This window comes from Dermacentor andersoni, chromosome 1, assembly GCF_023375885.2.
Source record: "Dermacentor andersoni chromosome 1, qqDerAnde1_hic_scaffold, whole genome shotgun sequence".
NCBI lineage: Eukaryota > Metazoa > Arthropoda > Arachnida > Ixodida > Ixodidae > Dermacentor > Dermacentor andersoni.
Genome location: NC_092814.1, coordinates 356,829,287 through 356,850,350, shown reverse-complemented (window position 1 = coordinate 356,850,350; position 21,064 = coordinate 356,829,287). Strand labels below are relative to the sequence as shown.

General features: G+C 46.4%; 1 protein-coding gene across 1 annotated transcript in view; it reads right to left on the bottom strand.

Annotated features, from left to right (window-relative positions):
* Positions 1–4,593: 4,593 nt before the first annotated feature.
* Positions 4,594–21,064, bottom strand: part of LOC129381177 (uncharacterized) — a 34,693-nt gene continuing 18,222 nt past the window's right edge. Inside the window, exon 5 of the mRNA XM_055063819.1 lies at positions 4,594–5,657. Coding sequence (XP_054919794.1) covers positions 5,190–5,657 — 468 coding nt within the window. The 3' untranslated portion in view covers positions 4,594–5,189. The remainder of the gene's footprint in view (positions 5,658–21,064) is intronic.

Here is a 21,064-nt window from a genome sequence, read left to right as displayed (position 1 = left end):
CTCGAGCTTTATGTATACCGTTAACGACGTGCCACTAATACGAGTTCATGAACACAAGTACCTCGGATTAACGTTAACACATGACTTCAGATGGAACTCCCATATAAATAACGTTACAGCAACTGCAATGAAACCCCTTTTCTTTCTTGGAAGACACCTCCGACTAGCACCACCCGGTACAAAACTTCTGGCTTACAAAACTTTCATCAGGTCAGTCCTTGAGTACGAAAGTGTTATCTGGTTCCCATACACTGACCAACTAATTTAAAATCTAGAAGGTGTACAAAGGAAAGCTCTACGGTACATATACAATAAACATAAATTAACCGACTCGCCCACCGAAATACTTAAAGACGGAATCCTAACAGTCCAAAACCGAGCTGTACTAGCCAGTTCTAACCTTATGTACCAGCTCTTACACAACAAGCTTAATATTGATACCTCTAGATACATCTCCAGAAATGAAACACGGACAACGCGGCATAAAAACACACCAACACTCAACGAGCATTCTTTTCATACCGATTGCTTTAAGAATTCATTCTTTCCTTTAGCGATAAGAGAGTGGAATAAACTGAGTGAATCCATTAGTAACAGCCCCTCATTAGATACATTTGCTAATTCAGTGGAAGAACATCTCCTTGCCTTACAGCTTTGACTTACATACAACGGCTTGTTACCGATCTTCATAGCCTAACACTTTATTCTATGAGTGTTCTTTTTGTATGATGCATCATACGCATGACTGCATCCTGTTTGTCATGTTCATTAGGTATCTTATATCACATGTGTTTTCATGTGTTTTTTTTTTCTTTTTCTTGTTTGGTTTCTTCGTTTCTCAGATTCTTCTTTGTTACAGTATATTGTACCCAAATATTGCATTTGTAATGAACTACTTATTTCTTTTGTTTAGCGAAACCAAAACCTTTGCAATAACACACTTATGATTATATAACGTATTTATATTCTTTGTTCGCAAATACTACCATATGTACTTGCCCTTCCTGTTATAATCCCATGAGGTATTGACAGTATGTGAAATTAATTAATAAATAAATATATGGAACGAAAGAAACCGTTTATTCGGATGTCTTGCAAACCGGTCTGCAATTTTCTAATTAGAATTTTTTTCCCAGCTTCGTTACTTCAGAAATTGGTTTATTAATCTTGACTAAAAATCTAATTAAGCAAGATACTAAAGATAGCGTGACACACTACGTACAAAAGTGAGCAACATGCACTTGATCGCGTCGTCTTAGAGTTCATCAGCATATTTTTTAACTCTGGTTAAAGTTAGCTGAAACACCCTGTAAACAGTGAATTTTGCTTAGATACGTAGATTTATTGGATACTTATATGTATATTTAAATATTGTTGCGAGGTTTTGTGGATGCATGCAGTGAACTTTGTTTCGAGAGACACTTTTTGCTTTTTATCAAGCTTTATCTTTGCATTTGTGTATTCCTTTGCACTTCACGTTTCTAATGTATATTTTGCAGAACTGCTGCTTTTTACATGTGATCTCTGTTGCGACTACAATTGCGGTTCAATTACAATACACGACTGGTGACAGCTGCTCCTGCGCAGTACATTGGAAGAAGGACTGCGCCGCTGATATTTTTTCCCTGGCCGTTGCATATGTGCAAATATGTAGACAAGGTTCTTGAATGACAGTTTCATTGAAATATTTGTCCTCAACTTGTTCCTTTCACGGCCTTTATAGTTATCATATCAGCGGTATGCACTGCTTTGCTGGTTTCGCACTGATATAGTTCTAAAGTTCGTGTGGTATTTTCTTTCTTATTAAACAGACAAAACGATCAAACATGTTTTTTATATCTAAGAGAACATACAGATCACTGACTTATTGTTTCAAGCTCAGTTTACAGCTGGCTGTTTTAGGCAGGATTTGGACGGCTGACGACAAAAATGTCCAGCAACAGTACGCTGCAACCGAGGAGCGAGCGTCGGCGCGCGTCAGAGCTTGTGTCCAGTGCTTGCGTGCACTTTTCCTCCGACCAACGCGAAGCGACGCGTTCGCTTGTCGGCGCGTGCCGAAGCGGGCCAGTGGTTGGGCATTGATGCATTCCTTGGAGCGTCGCCGTGGCGTTAGATCAATCGGCATCACCCATCGCGTAGCTGTACCGCATCAAGGTTTGGACGCAAGTGCTGGGTAAAAGATCCCGGGAATGGACTCGGGCTTCCCGGGAATTGAATGTATCAAACCTTGACCGGATCAAGCGAACACCTGCGGGATTTGGTGGGCAGGCCTTGCTCCTGTCACGCTTTCTCGGGGTTCCTTCACGGGACAAGAGGTTGACCCGTTCTCGCGACGCGGCGTCATTCTGCGCCACAGGTACTAACCAACAAAAAATGAAGCACCAAAATGACGCGAGATAAATGCGGGCGCTGAGAAGACGCGCGATATCAAAATTATGTGCTTGAGAATAGTAACTGGGCAAGTTGTAATTGGTTCTTCATTAACAAGAGCGCATTAGATTGGTAGAGGCGCAATAAAGATGCGTTTTATGCGCGCCTGTTTGTATTTACACTGTTGTTAATTATCAGCGATAATAATGCTGATTTGGTTGAAGTGCGTAAAGTGGTACGACCATGGAAGGCAGGTTGTGTGGGAAACGAGATTGGTCAAGGTGTTTACGAATGGCTAGCAGCATACCGCAGCGCCGTCTCTTCTGTCATCGGCTCCTCTACACGACACATGATAAAAATATAAAATGAAATGGAACGGTACAACATGCGGGCCTTGGTTGTATGAAAGGTAAAGTTATAAGAAAAAAACTCAAATTGTTTGAATGTCGCTATAGCTGTAAAATATAATTTTGCTGGATTATCTATTCATCAAACTGTGAATGATGTATTACACTGCGGATATTGTTAATGCACCTCAAATTACTTCTTTACCTGCAATATTATATATATATATATATATATATATATGCAGTTTCTTTCGTCGACAGGACTAGAAATGCCGGACACCTAAAACGAAATATTTACAATCGCAATTCATTGCTGCTCTATGTGCCGTCAGCAAAGGTGCCTGAGTTGCACACTATCGAACAATTTGGAGAAGGAGCTAAACATCACGCATTAAAGCGGCGGAACGAAAACTGATAGGCTTGACGTTAAGCCACAGGAAGATATCGTTGGGGATTAGAGGATAAAACGTGAGTGCGTGATACATCCGCTGACGAGTATAAAAAGATGTGGCGAGTCACGTAAATGTGGTTGTCCGGAGCTGCTTATCCGGAGCAAAGAACGCATTTCGTAGTAAAGAAAATACAGTAAGTGGTTGTAAATGATTAGAAGAGGTGTTGAGACGAGAACATTTGCTGTCATAAGGTGGGTGCGGCTAATGCAGACCCAGAGTAATTCGAAATCACTGGGCGAAAGCTTCGCCCAGCATTGGACATAAGATAGGCTTCTATAGAGAAGTAGCTTTCCTCCCAATGAGTCATTGAGGCAATGAAGTGACCTGAGCTCAACAGTGACTAGGTCACTTCGGTGTTGAGTAGGCATTTGGAGTGCATACATAGCGCTTGATTGCCCTTTGCGCATCCATTACAGGTGATTGGCCGAGAATGGGCTCATTCCTATATTGCACACGTACTGCCGAAGGTGTCTGTTCAGGAACACACCAAGTGGTACATATCCAGTGACTTAATCTCTCTACTCGGTGAGACAGTAGAAAGCAGCAAATTGTCTATGCGGGACCGGCATGGACACGTTACAGAAATTACAGGAAGCCGTATGGGTTTCCTTTGTAGGAATTGCTACAAACGGGTAGATTTTGATTTTCCCTTTAGAGATTAAAAAATAATAACCGGTAGCAATCAGGAATTTCTCCTCCGAAGATGTAATTTTTTACAGTGACCAATTACTGCGCCATGAAATTATTAGAACATTTTATGAAATATAATCTTACGCATGAAATGAATATCTTACGCACATGATTATTATTACAGAGTGTCCCAAAACTGGCGGCCGAGTCCTCTGGGAAGCAGAGCATTACGTTGTTCTGTAGATAGAAAAGGGGGGTGATCCCCATAGGGCTAAAGAGTTGAAAAAACTTCTCTAGGTAGCTTCCCGTCGTCATCGTTCTAAGTGGTCATCGCTATCGTGTATATAGAAAGGCCGGTGCAAATCGTTGGCGAACATCTGGGGCAGGTTCATGATAGGAAAAAAATACTGATCGCATGGGTCGACCAGTCTGAACACGAATGCCCGAGAGGCTATAGCGTGCCATCGACCACGCGGCTTCTAATTCCATGAAAATTATATGCGCTTAAACCTGTTTTGCATACGGAAGCTTGCCTCATAATAACTGGTTACATGTAATTCGTTACTGTAAAAAGTAACTGAAGTGGAGTGAGCATCGCCGAGTGAAAATTTGAACTGAATGTAGGTAATTAATAACGTGTAATGTGTTACGTGAAAGCCTCATTCGGGCATATACATAATTACAAAGGTAGTCTGCTTGCAAAGACAGCAAGCAGCACATAACCAATGGCCCAAGCTACTAAACAACTTTACTCACTGCGTTTCTCCCATTGTCTGCGTGACATCATTCCACCATCCAAAGTGGCCAAAATAGCTAACGAAAGCTCTTTAATATACACTGACATGCACAACAACCTCGCGCTGAGCTGAAACAACAGACAAATGCGTCTGGCCACTCATCGATTCGCTCAACGCTATGGAGCCGTTTTCAAGGTCCAACTCGGCCACTTCAAAGTTGATCTTCTCGGATGTCTCCAGTGTCGTGCGCCGACTGGCGACGACGACGAAAAACGCTGCGAGACCGTGCAGCGTCCTGCACGTGCCTGTCGCACAGCCGCTGAAGATTAGCTCCGCGATGACTGTCGAACAGGACACCAGGTCGGCCAGCACGAAGCGAGAGTGATTCGTCGGGAACAGCTCGGCGACATGGATCTGGCGCAGCCGCGTAGCACGGCGCATTATCGCATCTAGGCCTGAGCCACGGGCACGTCGATGCACTTCACAAGTAATACGAGCGTGTGCATGGCGTCGCACGTGTCCAACAGCTCGTACAGCACGCTGACGCCTACACTCGAGAAGCCCACGCTCACAATCTCCATCGTGTCGAGCGTGGTCACTGTGGAGCGGAGTGAGTCCATCAGGTCCCTGGTCGGGTAGCCCAACAGGTGGTATCAGAGCCTGGCGTGCCTCAGGTGTTCGCTAAGCTCCGCCCCGTCCAGTAACTGGAACTGCTTTGGTGACATCCGTGACTCCAGCAGCTCCAGGAACTCGATGGAGCGGTGCTCCTTCAGCCGCCAACGAACCAGAAGGAACGTGTGCCTGCGCCGCATGTTGAAGGCCAAAGGAACCACGGGTTCGCGCAGGCAAGCCGGGCCCAGCCGTCCTTCGCGTAGCTTGATGATGGTGATGACCCACAGGAAGTTGTTGCATACGGACAGCTCCGCAAGCTGGCAGCAGCCATCGGCTGCGCTGGCCGTGCATGACCTGTCGAGGTCCACCGGGTGATGGCCCAAGATGCTCCGCACGCAGCGAACGTTGGAGAAGAGCTGGTTGACCGACAGGCACAAGCTGGGACAGCTGCGGACCAGGCACGCAGCCGACTCTTGTAGGCGGCCACTCCGTGGTCCCATCTTGCAGATCTGTGGATAAACACCTGTTGTACTTGTACTGCACTTTGCTGTTGACATAGCAAATCGCTAAGGCGTCGTTTCTAACTCATTGAAGAGTAAGCATCACCAAGCAACGTTACAAAACAAGCCTAATATTTATCTTATATTTACAGAAAGTTAACGTGTGTGAAGTTTGTTGAAAAATGCCTTGCCTTTTTGAAACTAACGGCAGCCGTCGGGGTGTTCGTGAGGTCAGGATTTACTGTATTTGGTTCACTGTACTGTAGAGACTGTATATTACGGTAGTGAGGCATCGTGATAGGAACTAGCCCTGGCGTTCACCAAATGAGGAGCGAGAACCACGCGGATACGAGTGAAATCGTGCAATGAGGCCCAGAATGTGAAAGTGTTCTCTGCTCCTTCTAGAGCGCAGTTTCAAGTCACGTAGAACACCTCGTAACCTCCAGTATACTCCCATAGAATTGTCAAGCCCAACGTAGAAATATCAGTAACCTTCATTTGTTTACGCAGAACGAAGACGTCGTTTCGCAAAACAAAACTTTAGCTGAATTTTTCTGCATTATTGAAGACTGTCAACAGCGAATGAATACCGGCAAGTAAAACTGCCGGCTTATCTTCTTGATGTGAACATGCCTGATGTATTGGCGAAGCACCACAATGTATGTTAAGCCTTTCAATGAACGAATAGATAGCGCTGCTATGTATATGGATGTACACCATGTCCATGTCAAGTGGAAAGCACACCAAAAAAATTACTAGGCGTGTTATGGTTCCCTGTTTACCCACGTCCTGCTGCGACATATCTTCTTTGCTTCAGCCGTCCCTGTTTTCTTAGGTACTAACACCATAAATTCAAACGCGAACAAATCGAAAGGTACAAAGCTACGTTATGGCCTTGCCTCCTTAAACGGACACTAAAGAGAAAAATTTATATCTTCAGCATCATTAAATTACCCTTCTACAACACCAAAAACGCCGATATTTCCGCGATAAGACGCTTAGTAAGCAAGAGAAACCGCTAAAGCGAAATACAGGTGGCGACGCCTCCTTGAAGTTCCCGCACGAGGTCGCTGTGACGTCATAGATATTTGTAGCGTCTTCTAGGGCCTATTTATTTATTTAAGAGTACAGATTGACTGCGTTGTGTTCTAAAGGAACCAAACATTAAACATGTGAAGTTTTGGGAACCTTTACTTAGCCAACGTGGCCCAAATACTAAAATATACTTTGGAATTCCTGACGTCACACTGACGTGCCGGCGTCGAGATTTCGGTGAGAAATTCAAATACTGATACATTGACATTTATTTTCTCTTCGAATATTCATTTCTCATCGAACTATTATTTTGAAATGACCACCTGCAGAGTTCTCAAACAATCCTTTATCAGTCTAAACTGATTGTTTTGCTTTAGTGTCTCTTTAAATTGCATGTTCAACAACGACCTAATTCATGCACAGCAATGTGAATTTGGGTCGACAGCATGCTTAAAGGCCGGTTAAGCGGAACAACATCACATAATATTCAGGTGTATATAGTTACATAGAAACAGCCTTCCGATGGCTTTCTCTTGTTCGCGCTTGCAGTTATTCCGAGATGTCTGCCGCGTGTAGGACGGCAGCAATGCGGCTAGCATTCTAGTACGGGTATAGTTGCGGAGAATCGAATCCGCGACCTCGTGCAGAAAACGAGAGCGCGATATACCCACTAAGCTACCAGGGCCTGTGAGACAGCTTTTCTTTACCGCATTGAGCGGTGAAGCAGATGGGGAAGCAAGCGTCTTACGCTTTCGCTGGAGCCTCGCGATCGCGTCAAGTTCTTCGGCGTCATCCACGGCGTAGCTGGGCTGCCTCTAGGTGTGGACGCAGTGCTGGACGAAATCCCTGGAGCCAAGCTGGATCTTGGGTCGTGCGGTTCGCACGAGCAGCTGCGCGATTCTGTGGGCACGCCTTGCCCGTGGCACGCTGTCTCGTGATTCATTCGCGAGACGCGAGGTTGACAGCTCGACGGAACAGAAAACGATGAAGAACTGAATCGCCGCGAAATCGAGGTGGACAATGGAAAACGTGCGATATTAAAAATGTCATTTGCGAGAACGATAAGTGGGCAATTTCTTATCGGTGCATAATTAGCAACAGCGCAATTAACAGGGATGCAGAATGGAGCAAGATACGAAACGCAAGAGCAGCCTGTCCTTTTCAACCCCATTTTTTTGTCCTGTTCTTAGTTATGCGCGATGCGAATTTAGCTTTTTTTTTTTTACAGGAAACAGCGGGGGACGCCACACGAAAGAAGGCTGTGTCGTTACCAAGATTGGCCAATCGTTTATGATGGTGATCATATAAAGGCCAAACTTTCCAACAAGCGCGAAGTGATATTCCTAACGTTAAGATAACACCTTCTATCTGTGTAAACGCACAATTTGGCCCTTTCAGGGCAGCCTCCGTATATGTGAGGTCGCGTAAACTAGCACCAAATGTTGACGCAGGCACCTTGTGGCCCACTTTTTAAAAACACAATATAACGCGTGGTTTTCACTTTTCGGGCACTCAGCAGGTGCTGTCACTACGTGTTCACTTAAATCCCCTACTGTACCATTCCTAAATATTTGTATTTTTTTCATCAAAATGTCAATGCAAAATATGTGTCGAATGTTGTTTTAATTGTTGCGGTACTTCAGAATGGAAAAAAAAAAACAGCGCAAGAATTTCGACACGTGCCCGAAAAGACACTCATGAAATTGAAAGGCGGTTTTTTATACAATTGAGGCCTATATTCGCTAAATGCATGACGAATTTCCCACGATTACGAATTTACCATCAGAAAGGACGCATCAATAGATGGTGTCCGGATACACACCGCACATTCCGTTGCCGATTCTATCTAGTGGTCACCATCGTAAGCTGGCAATAGCGGGTGTTGTGGTCTCTGCCTTTGGCGAGCAGCGCCTTTCAATATGTAGTAAATAGAACGCAGGTTTCCTGTGCATGTTAACTTGTGGGTAGATCGCACAGCTTGACTGGAAGCAAGAGGAAACTTCGCAGTACGCCAATTGCTTGGCCTCCGGGATCATGGGGCGCGGTGCTGTAGCGACAGCGGAAAGCTGCGATGTAGAGGGACATGTTCAATTGCAGCGTCCTCAGATATCTGTTGCAGTGTTATAAAGTTGGACAGCGCTTAATAAAACATGAATGCGTGCGCGGCATTTTCTCACCTGCATCAGGATGCCGCTTCGGTGATCACGATATTGCTAGATTTCTATAAGCAAAAAGGGCGCAGAGAAAGGTAGCAGACACATGAGTCAATTGCTTTCTCTCAGACGCTCTCTTTACAACATAAACTTGCTCCTCTGTTTTCTGGGCGCTTTCTTTCTCAATATAGCGGATTCCGATGCCCGGCTCCTATTGGCGAATAGTTGACATCAATAAAGAAGGGTATTTGGACCAGTTCGCTTATTTTTACTTTTATGGTTGCACTTATTAACGGAGGTTATAAACAGGCTAATACTAATTACGTACTTCCGGAAGAAGCCTACTATATTATGCTCACGCCAGTGGCGTAGATAGAAATTTCGTTCGAGGGGGTCTCACGTTGGCGCTCGGCCTCCTCGCAGAATTTGCTGTGGGATCAAATACATGAGTAATAACTGCATTGCCATTGCCAAAAATGCTGCAAACGAATTCTTGGACGCTACGCATTGTCAAGACAAGTAAAATATGCATTTATTTTCATTAAAGAATATATTCCTATGTCCCAAAAAGTGTGACATAAACTGATATCAATGCTTCCACGTTTTTATCGATTTAATCCCTAAAGAAAATATCACATGAACTTTAGAACTATATCAGTTCGAAATCAGCAAAGCAGTGCATGCCGCTGATATGATAAATGTAAAGGCCGTGAAATGAACGAGTTGAGGACAAATATTTGAATAAAGCTTTGTCATTCACGAACCTTGTTTACACTTTTTTTACATATGCAACGGACAGGAAAAAATCTCAACGACGCTGTCCTTCATTTCAATGTATTGCGCAAGAGCAGCTGTCATCAGTCGTGTATCGTAATTGCACCGAAATTATGGTCGCAACAAAGATCACATATAAAAAGCAGCAGTTCTGCAAAATATACATTAGCAATGCGAAAATACAATGGTATACACAGATGCGAAGACAAAGCTTGATAAAGGGCAAAAAAAGTGTCACTGAAAACAAAGTTCACTGCACGCATCCACAAAACCTCGCAACAAGATTTTTAAATATACGTATAAGTCCCCAATAAATCTACGTATCTAAGCAAAAGTCACTGAATACAGGGTGTCTCAGCTAACCAGAGTTTAAAAATATGCCCATTCACTCTATGATGACGTGACCAAACGCATGTTGCTTGTTTTTGTATGTAGTGTGTCACGCTATATTTTCTAATTGTGCTTAATTAGATTTTTAGTTAAGATTGATTAACCAATTTCTGAAGTAACGGAGCCAGGAAAAAAATTCAAATTAGAAAGTTGCAGAACGGTTTGCAAAACGTCCGAATAAACAGTTCCTGTCTTTCTATCAATTAAGTATTAGTGTATTTTAGCTTACTGAGGATTCCCGCGAAATACAAATCTCCACGTGGCATACCCGCTTCCACGTCGTGATTGCACTGCTCCCAAACGTTCGGCGCACAAACCGCCATAGGCGCGCTGCCGCGTCAAAGGCGACAGGGCGGCGCCGTAGGCGTTGGCTGTGCCATTTACGCCAGCGATGTGCTCCCCTCACGACAGTTCGTTATAGCCATGAGCAAACGCAGCGGTTATCGCTCGTGCTTCCGGTAGCAACAAGTACATCATTTCGCGATAGCTGTAAGGAAATTGAACATCCAGAAATAAAAAAAGAGCTCAGTTTTCAGAAGGCTGAACATGGTAGAATAAGAGTATCCTAACTGACCAGACGCAGTCTTTCACTGAATTGACGTTTATTTTTCATGCGCTTTCACAGCAAGCGCTCGAATAGGTCACCTTCTGCAGCGATGCAACACTGGGATCTTCTGAGATGACTTGCTGTCGCTGCCTTGAGCACCGTCGGTGAAATGCTGTGGCAGTCTTCAGTAATATTCTCCTGCAAGGATTCCGGAGTCGTCGTTTCCGTCGTGTATACGTGGTCCTTAATATAGCCCCACAAGAAAAAGTCAAGATGGCTGAGGCTGGGTGACCTTGCCGGCCACAGGACAGGCCCGTTTCTCCCTATTCATTGCCCTGGGAAGGCAACATCAAGCCATGCTCGTGCTTGACTGCAGGTGTGGGCTGGGGCCCCGTCGCTCTCATACCTTTTTTTATTTCAATCTTGTGATGGCTTGTCGGCTCGGATGTTAGGCCAGCCCTGGTAAGAGGGATCCACTGACTGGCAACGGGGCACAATCCAGCCCACAGCTACAACCACAAGAACTGAGTACTGGTTAGGGGCAGTACTACCCGGTGCAGTTACCAGCTTCAAGGAGGAGAGGTAACGGTGCATGAGCTCTAGCTTCACCCATCATAAGACAGTGGTCATCCGGTGGTGCGCCCGAAAGTATCGAAGTCCCCCCTGTAGACAACAGATAGTCATTATCTTTATGTCATTTCTGTTAAGACCTAGGTCGATTAAAGATTTGAAGCTCTCTTTAGCCCAGACCCCCCTGAAATTTAGTGTTATGGAAAAACTATGGGAGGCTGCCCGGCCACTGCTGATATCTGTTGAAGCAAAGAGGGATCATTGTACTTTGTGCATTTTGCAGCATGTGCGTCCGAAAGGGGGATCCTGGTTCCAACGACCTGGGCATCTAGTACGACAGATCGGTTCTCCCTTTTGAGTACCAGATCCGGGATCCTTATGCCCTTGCCTGTTTTGTATCTAAGCTCGACCTTAACGTTCTAGCCGGCCTCCCCCAAGCTTTTGCCTGCATATACTACTATGTTGTGGTGTCTGGCTATTGGTGCATGGTGTGTCCTATGGCATCCCTGCAGCATGTGGCCCAGGCTCTCGGATGAGTTACATCCGGCCCGGCATTGTTTATCGACATCGCGACCTCTATTTGTGCGGGTTAAGTTGGCTAGTGAGTTCGACCGAACCTTCAACAGGTCAATCAACTCTTTCCCCCTTAAAAAAGTGGTTCCCTCTCGGATCCAATGCAAGATCCTTGCGCGTCGGCCACACCCTTCAGAGCGTGCCCATCTGCATTGTTATAATAACTTGTATACCAGAACTTCTTGTTGTGTTTAGATGTTGTTATGGATGTATTCTTGTATTGGCAGAGTTGTGTAACTTGTGTAATGGGTGTCCTTATAAGCCTCATTGCGGAGGCGGCCCAACATGTGATCGAGGAAGAGTCTGCTAGTGCAGAGTAGCGACGAAGTCTTAGACCAGGAATTAAAGTTCTGAGACATGGGATACCCAGTCCACCATGCAAGATTGCTGTGTAAAAGAGACCCAACGGAGCATCATGTGGCAGGGCTAACCATCGTCGTGTGGCTGCCCGAACGGACGCATCTATATTTAACAAAAGTTTAGCGGTGACAGGACCTAACACCAGCCGGTGATAGAGTCATGGGAGTAAGTACTGCCCTAAAATTACTAATCTTTCCTGTGGCTTCAGAGCTGCTTTTGAAGTGCGTTGCAGCATCTCAAGTACTTCTTTATGAACGGGTAGGGCACTCCGACCAGTGGCCTCAAAGGACACTCCCAGATACTTCCATGTTGAGGTTGTAGATGCAGCTGTGTGTTCAGTGCCAATGTGGAAGGTTTGATTTGTTAGGATTTTGGTATTCTTGTCCCGGGCAGATGGCTGCAGGCTCAGGGAAAAGCTTTTCTTGGTGTTGATCATCAGTCCTTTGCTGGAAAGGAAGTTTTGCAGCATGTCCAGACATAGTTGGAGGCCTTGGGGTGTGGAAATCATAATTATAATGTCGTCGGCGAAGGCCATGCATTCCAGTGAGAGCTCTTCACTTTGGAATGCGGTTCAACAAGTGGGCGTCTGCAGCCAATCGTCGATGATCATGTTGAAAAACAGAGGTTAGAGTGGTTCGCCTTGGTGAACCCCACTGGAGGGATGAACCAGTCGGCTATGGTTCTCGTAACTGAGAACAGTCGTTGCCGTTTCGTAGAAATCTTTGATGTAGTTAATGAATTCTGCACAAAAGCCCTTTAGTTCAAGGCTTTGTATAATGGCGTCGAATGAGACAGAATCGAAAGCCTTGGCGACATCTGTAGAGACCATATACAGAGACCGCTGTCTACGCAAGGCCTCGTCTATTGCAGTCGATAATAGAAGTATGTTTTCTGCACAGCCATCTAACGGGATAAAGGCTCGCTGGCAGTAATCGAATTTCACTGTACGAACTATACGGCTGGCATATATTTTATGTAGAAGTCTAAGTAAGATTGGGGAAATGGTTATAGGCCGGAAGTCGTCCAGCAGGGAAGCTTCAGCTTTCTTTGGCAGGAAAATGGTCCTTGCCCCTCTTAAGCAGACAGGTAGCCGCTTGAGGCACATCAGCAGATTAAGGAGTAGGCGTAGTACCGAGGATGGCACCTGTCGGAGACTTTTAGCAGAAAGGCCATCGGGGCCAGAAGCCGTATTGATAGGCGGCATGGCAGCCTTTATGTCTTGTGCGGTTATGACACCTAATGAATTAATTTCTAAAGCATCATCTTGAGGGACACGTGGCTGGACATCAGTGGGAGTTGTTCGCTCCATCGTGCCCTGCCAGCTGTCTAGGAACCGATCTATATTTTCTACTTTTGTTTCAGGTATACCGTCCAATGTTTCCCGGGCACAGCGTCTTTGCTACTTCTTGAACCTATATTGTGTTTGGGCATGTATTTGACGTCTTTGTTTCCTATGACTACGAGTACCTGGATCCAAGGTTTTCCTATTGATTGGTTGTCTGCTTGGTCTATTGTCAAAGAAAGTGTCACGTAGGTAATTGTATGTGTGTATGTTTAGACCTTCGACAAAGTGCTTGATTATTTCCCACAGCCGGGGTGCTTGGAATGAGCGCGGCCGTTGTTTTTGAGTGAGAGCTCTAAGCTCCTCAAGTGTTTCGGAATACCAGTCATCGTTATGTTCTAAGGAAACAACCGTTTCAAAACCGATACTATCACTAGGACGTTCCATGTCAGATGGACCGTGTTCGTTAGAGTTCGAGCCCCCCACATTTGTAGCTAATTGTTCCAATATCTGTGTAACTAATGATCTATATGCCGGTTTTTTTCTATGAGATTTCATAGAATCGAATGTTCGATCCTTGATACGTTGATTTAATGCTTCGTTCATGTTGCGTACATCCTCTTTCGTCAACTGAGCCTCAAGATGGGCCATGAGGGAGTCTCCCTCTTTTGTCCACCTCGCTTTGAGTCTGGTCGTGTCAATTTCCGCGTTGAATGTTTCGAAATGTTTACGGCGTCTATGCAGGCCCAGGCCTGTTTTGGAGGAGAAGCATAGCGAACATTCAGGACAGATGAACCCATCTTCACTACGGTCATCCAGTGACTCGCTCGCTACCACGTCAGCCGGGGTGGGCGCCGGCCCAGCGCGAGGGCCGCCAGTCCTGTCGTCAACAGAACCGGCCGTCATGGCAACACTAGCGATCCCCTGGCCCACCCTGTCAGTTGGGGCTACCGAGATGGCAGCCTGCACTGTCATCTCCCCAGCCTGATCGGAGTTCGCGATCTGAGTGTCTCCATCATTGTCCGAAGAGTCAGAGAACCTGACTCTCGGCCTTGCCCCCGTCGACTTTTGACCTGGTCGCAGATGGCTCTGCTGCCGGTCCTTCAGCTTTGCGCCCGAACCACACGAGACTGACGGCAGGACGCCGCTGGATGGCTCGGGCCCAACCCCCAGTGAAGCCTCCCCTGCTCGTGGGACGGATGCTAGCCGGCCAGTTCTCTTTGCAATTTCTCCCTGCTTGACGTTGATTACCGACCTCCTTCGCCCTTTCTTTCCACCACGGGTATTAAAAGCGCCCCCGGGCGATGCGATAGGATGGTCGGAACTGGATGTGTCATTTACAGGGATACTTTCGCTAGAGGAACTGGGGGACCACTGACAAGGAAGGTTCGATCCCTGTCCGTGTCGTCAGTGGGACTCGACTCCTCAGAAGAAGTGAGCCTTCCTGCTACCTAGAGGGTGGTAGCCCGGGTTTCCGTTCCTTGGATGAGTCTCGTGCCTTCTGATCCATCTTCTACTTGAGCAGTATACTGAGATGCACCTTGGATATTTTCATTGGTGTGTATGCTAATGGTTCGCTTTTTGTACACACCATCAGCCAATTGGGCGGCATTGTCTGCCACATTACTTTGTTCATTGCATATCACTTCTCGAGGATCAAGTCAGTCCTTGCCTTGATAGATGTTTCTTACCTGCAGTTGAGTCCGAATTTTCACAAGAGTGTGGAACTCTGTGTGATTCATGAATTTCATGTCTCCTCTCTTCCAGCTGGCGTTTTTGAGAGGACATTGGTTCTGAGTCCGTGTTTGGGGAAATTGAGTCTGTGTTTGTATTGGCATTTGAGGCTGAGTGTTTTGAGATTCTGCAGTGTTGCAGCAGCCCCCTTTTCGTTTGGAATTATCGGGTACAAGTTATGCATCTGTTTGGAACCAAATCCCTGACTAAATCAGCCGGGTCTACAAAAGTACGACACCTTTGCCTCGTGAGCATCACACGCCCATGCACCGCTTCCTCTGCCTCCGGGTTTGGTGCGACTACCGCTTGGCGGCCGCTTTCTTTAGTTTTTCTCTTTGTAGTTCTCGGGCTAACCAATTTCGGGCCAGGGGTAGGCAGCCCCGCAGGCCCACTTTTGCCGCCTCCGTTGCACCACTGTACATGTCTGGTGCGAGAAAACCTCGCCTCGGAGTCCAGTATCATGAGCAGGGTGGCAGGGAGCACCACGAGCAGGTGGAGGTCGGTCTTGCACCCCATCAAGTCAAGCCGCGCTAGTGGCATGTTCGCCTCGTCAGTCCAGAGTACCTTGGTGAGAAAGTCAGAATCCTACTCCTCCTGAATCAAAATCCAATTCACAAAGCTGATTCTCTTTTTGAGATTCCTTGACTCCAGGCATTGATGCAACTGCAGATGATACGGGTGCAGTCCAGCTGTTCTCAAAATCCTCCATGTAGTTGATTTGGACTCACTGAGCTGTGTCCCGCGCTGCGCGTGCTAGCGTGTGGATTAGCCGCCATGAAAGACAAAACGTTGGAGCGAACCTCATTATTTATGACTGAAGCTCTCTGCCTCTTTCTTGTGAAGCTTATGGTTTGCTTCAGCGACTCGTAGGTGTTGAATATTGTCACCCAGCTCGGTCGCTTACCCGGGTGCCAGCTTCGAATTATTTTTGCAGGTTGCTGTGCAGCTCCTAGGACAAGGATCATGTCTGCTTCTTCCTCGTTGGAAAAAGACATCACGAAATTGCTCGTGCTCTAACAGCCGATGCACGATAGTCTGTTTATCTCTGTCTAGAACTACCACCTACCACCACCACCACGTTCGTCACTCGCTTTAAGCAGCGCAAGCGATAACTATTCCTAGCTTAAATCGAACAGCCAACGCTTCTTCAGTGCCCTATCGTTTTTTAAGCTGCAGCGCACATATGGCTGTTTGTGCGCAGAACGCTTGGGAGCAGTACAATCACGACGTGCAAGCAAACATGTCATATTGTGTTTTTCTTTATTTCGCGGCCATCCGCAGCAAGCTGAAAAATACTAATACCTAATAGATCGAAATACAGAAACTGTTTATTCGAACGTTTTGCAAACTGCTCTGCAACTTTCTAATTAGCATTTTTTCCTAGCTTTGTTGCTTCAGAATTGGTTAATTAACCTTGACTAATTATTAATTAAACATAGTACAAAATTAGCATGACACACTGCATACAAAAGGGAGCAACATGCATTTGGTCGCATTGTCTTAAAGTGCATCGGCATATTTTTAAACTCTGGCTAAAGTTCGCTGAAACACAATGTATAGTGCGTCAAACAAGGCAAATAAACATTTTGCTCAATCACAGATTCACAGATCACAAAATCCTACCCCCCCTCCCTCCCTCCACTCCCTCACTCTTATGCATCGCGGGCGACGGAAGGCGGCGCGCTTCGTCCCGGCTTTTCTTTGTTGCGCACACAAGACTGACCCATCATCGTGAGCGAATGCGTTGAAATCCGTCGAGTCCCCGCAGTGGTGGCGGCGAGCGACAATTACTTCTTTTTCTCGTCGGCTAGCCAGAAAGCGTTGAAAACTCTGTGAAGCCAAAAACCACTCGGCCAGAGAAAAACCGAACGCACACCGATGTGCGCCGCGCTGTTGGCAGGACAACACGTGAAACACGAATGACTTCTGGCTGGCTCTGGCAGCCCGCGGTTAGGGAGAACAAGAAAATTGAAGAGGCTCAATGTGTCCGCATGAATAAAAGTCACAGTAGAAAAAATACCTTTGTTTGGTTTTATATAGTGTCTCGACATGGATGCTTTGGCGCAGGTGAAAAAAACGATATTCTTTTCTGTGACATGACGGCACAAATGAACCACCACAACGCTTCCTCTCATCGGACCTCGCTGCGTGCTTTGTCAACTTGTCTGATAGTGTGTTGATTTGGCTTGTCTCGTTGTATGGTTCGATGTACGACTTTAGAAAAGTCAATGCACCTTTGGCATCAAATGTTTACGAGCACATTAAACCCACAAAGATCCGTATTTGAAAATCTAAAGCATGACTTTGGAAATGTCAACGCACTTTTCGCATCAAAAGTTTGTGATGTTTATACACATAAAGTTTCGGAATTGAAATCCATGCTCTCCGTAGATACCGCGGCATCCGCGAGATGCCGCGACGAACTCGCTCGAAATCAAAACGCCCTTGAAACATTGTGCTCGGATAGGGCTTTTTGCGTTATGTGACTCCACGTGCATGAGCGTTGCCACGAAATCCAGCCCGAGTTCACAATCTTCACGCCGAAATGTCTATTCGCGCGTGAAAAAATACAATCTAGACAAAAACCAGAATTCTCTCTGGCGCCAGGGTTTGTTTTGGTGGGCAGTGCATGACAGCACGGGAAAATTTCAGGGGGGGGGGGGGGGGGCTGAAGCCCCATAAGCCCCCCAACCCCCTGGCTACGCCCCTGGCTCACGCTTGGCCGCGGCGGTCTGCATAGGAAATGAACGTCAGCCACTCTGCTTATCAGTGTCGTAGCCGTCGGGTCTTGCTGAATTCACCACTGAACTAGCGTCGAACCAGGGCAAACTTAAGAGGATGTGGTAAACTTAAACTTAAGTGGTAAACTTCGTGTTTCTATTTTTTTTAAACTTTCGGCATAGCACGGTGCTCCTATGTAAATACATGTAAACGGAAAATTCGTTTTTCTCGTCATCCACTGCAGCAAATTTGACGAAGTGTGTTGTATTTCAAAGAAAATTTTAAAGTCTAGTGACTGTCGGTTTAAAATGTTTGATTTAGGTCGTCAAATCTTTCTTATAAATTCGCAAATCGCAAATTTTCAGAAAATGAAACTATCAAGTTTACCAGTCTGTAATTCACCAATAATAAATGATAACACAATTATTTTAATTGCATATAATAGTCCATCTAAATCGAACAAGATTGATATGTTACAAATGAATCTCAAAAACATTAGTAGTATGGAAATACAGCTTTTGCAGAACCCTTGTACATGACGTAACAAGTTCACGTAAGATATAAAATGACATACCAAATTTGTCCGCTTCCAATGATCTAGTGGATGCCGTTCCCAAAACCGCGATATCTGTTTTTCATGCAGAGTTATTAATGGGTAAACTTCATGTTTCTATCTTTTTTTCAGACTTTAGAATTTTCTGGGAACTATGTTAACAAAATCAGGCTCTAAATCGAAACTTCGCTCCCACCAGTCATTGTAATTTAGCTTTCTCTCTCAAATGCAACAAATTTAATCAAAATCAGTCCAGAGGTTTTCTCAGAAAAACGTTTTTACGTTTTAGATGTATTTCAATAGGTCGCGTCGGAGTTTGCCAGCACGCTCTCACTCGCTCCTGGTTAGGCGCCTTGGCAGACTTCGCTTCGTAATGACGAAGCTATTGAAGGCGCTTCGAAATGCGCAAGTTGGATGTGGCTACTATCCGTCGGTCAACTCAATTGGTGCAGGACAATGCCGGTCCGCAACACGTAGTACAGCCAGACGGGAGCATTTAAGTGTGAGCGAGCCCTCCATCCCTGTCGTACACAAATCAAACGCTGCTGTTGCATGTAGTTGTGATCTGCTACTTAGCGTTGATACCGCGGCCGCTATGGAGTGCCACGACCAATTCACTGGCTCAGCGCACAGCGGCTCCCTGAGACGAGGCGGTCATTTCAGGAATCGCCCGACGTTTGTGCGCAGGCGCCACTAAAAGCCTGTACGATAGAGAAAGTCTGGGGGCTTTGGTTCCTGAAGTATCTGTCTTTGGCTAGGTACTACGGAGGAGAAGTTTCTTTGCTCCTTTTGTATGCGATTGTGCGTAGGCGCGCCGGCATTGCGGATTGAGAAAGCGCGCTGGCCAAACGCATGCGCGAGTTTGTTTACACTCCCGCGGTGGCTGCTGAAGCGGTGTACCAGGTGAAGTACCGGGCACTGACGCCTCATGATTTGGTGATCGCTGTCTCTAATGATACGTCGTACGTACGGGAATGCCATAAGCTAAAGCTTCGTCGTACAGACTTTCTCGCGCCTTGCGGCGTTCTACCTCCACCATGACATCACTGATCTTCCCGGGGGAGCATAGGGGCCGTAGTAGAGAGAGGGCCTGCTCTCCTGATGCAGTATATTCGCTCGTGCCAGGCTAAATATAAGTCGGACGTACCTGCTTTGCTTTTGTTTCGCCAGCTGTGCGGCTCCCGTCTACCGATTTTTGCACATGCTTTTGCCGAGACAGAGAAAGAACTAAACTTTTATTTTCTGAAACGGTAATCCGAGTCAGGACCCAGTTCACCCTATAGGTGGGAGAATTCCTTATTCCAAGAACCCTCTGGCTTGGGCTGCCACCTTGCCCCGGGAGACGAGACTGTGTTGGTCGTCCAGGTCATCAGAGGAAAGCTTGGCCTCCCACGTTTCAGTTGTATACAGATCTGAGGCGACTTGGGCCCTCTTCTTGTGCTTCTATGGGGCGGTATTCTTTGGAGTCGTCTTGTGGAGCTTGTGAGGTGGTGTCTGCCGATGTGTCACGTAGTGGCGATCCTGGACCATGTGTTGGAGGGTGTCTGGGAGGTCGCAGTGGGTACATGTGTACGAGTACTGCGTAGGATATTGTCTGCGCACGATTATTCCGTGTACGTAGATGTTTGTCTGTAGGCGGCGGAGGATGACTTCTTACTCTTTGCTCAGATTCTTGTGTGGTTAAGGGTACGTTCTTCTGCTGAGTCGATGGTGTTGCAGAAGCTCGGACTACTTTAGGGCGATGTCATCAACGCTGGTGGCCGGCCTGGTGTGAGATGACCGGAAAGCCTGGCTGGTATGCTCGCGGGTAGCGGCCTGTGCCGCCTCATTTCCTGTCATGCCCTGATGGCCTCGAACCCAGTTGATGTGGGTGTCGGGGAGCGGGGCGTGTGCGATGTGATTTCTAAGTATTTGGAGTGCGGTTTCTGACATGCGTCCTTTTTGATAGCTGCGAGCTGCTGCTTGGGAGTCCGCTAGGATTACTGCTGCTTCATTGCAAGTTATTGCCAGAGCGAGTGCCGTTTCTTCTGGAGTCTCGGCGGCTCAAGCTCGGATGGTGACAGGTGCGTGTTCTTTGGTTTTGTGATCCGTGACGTTTACGGCAAAGGCGTTTCGTTTAATATACCGGGCAGTATCGGTGTACCTTGTATTATGGTCTCTCGCGTACTTCTTGCTGAGTGCGTGGATTCTGCTTTGCCGGCGCTCCTTATGGTAAGTTGGATGCGTATTGCGCAGTATACTTACAACGCGGATACATTCCCGGAGTACAGGTGGGACTCTTGCTTTCTGGCCTGTGTCTGCAATGTAGCTTTCGCTGTATTTGAGGTAGCACGACCGTTGGTTTTTAGCTTGAACCGCTCTAGTTGGCTCATTTTAACAGCATCGACAAGCTCTTTCCACGTATTGTGGATGCCTAGCTGGAAGTGTTTCTCCGTTGATACCATGGGTTGAAGGATCACGTCTACTCTGATTACCTTCCGAAAGACAACATAGAGTTTCTTGATTGCATCCGGCTTGAGCGTCAAGGAGGGAGTTCCGTAGGTGATACGGCTAGTTAGGAGAGCTTTAATTATGCTAAGCGTGTCTTGCTGCTTGAGTTCGTTTCTTTGGTTTGTGATCCTCTTGACGAGGTGCGCAACTTGTGACAGTGTGCGTTGGAAACGCGGGCGAATGGTCGCCCCCGATCCGTCTTGTGGATGTGAAGTCCGAGTGCATCGATGTCGT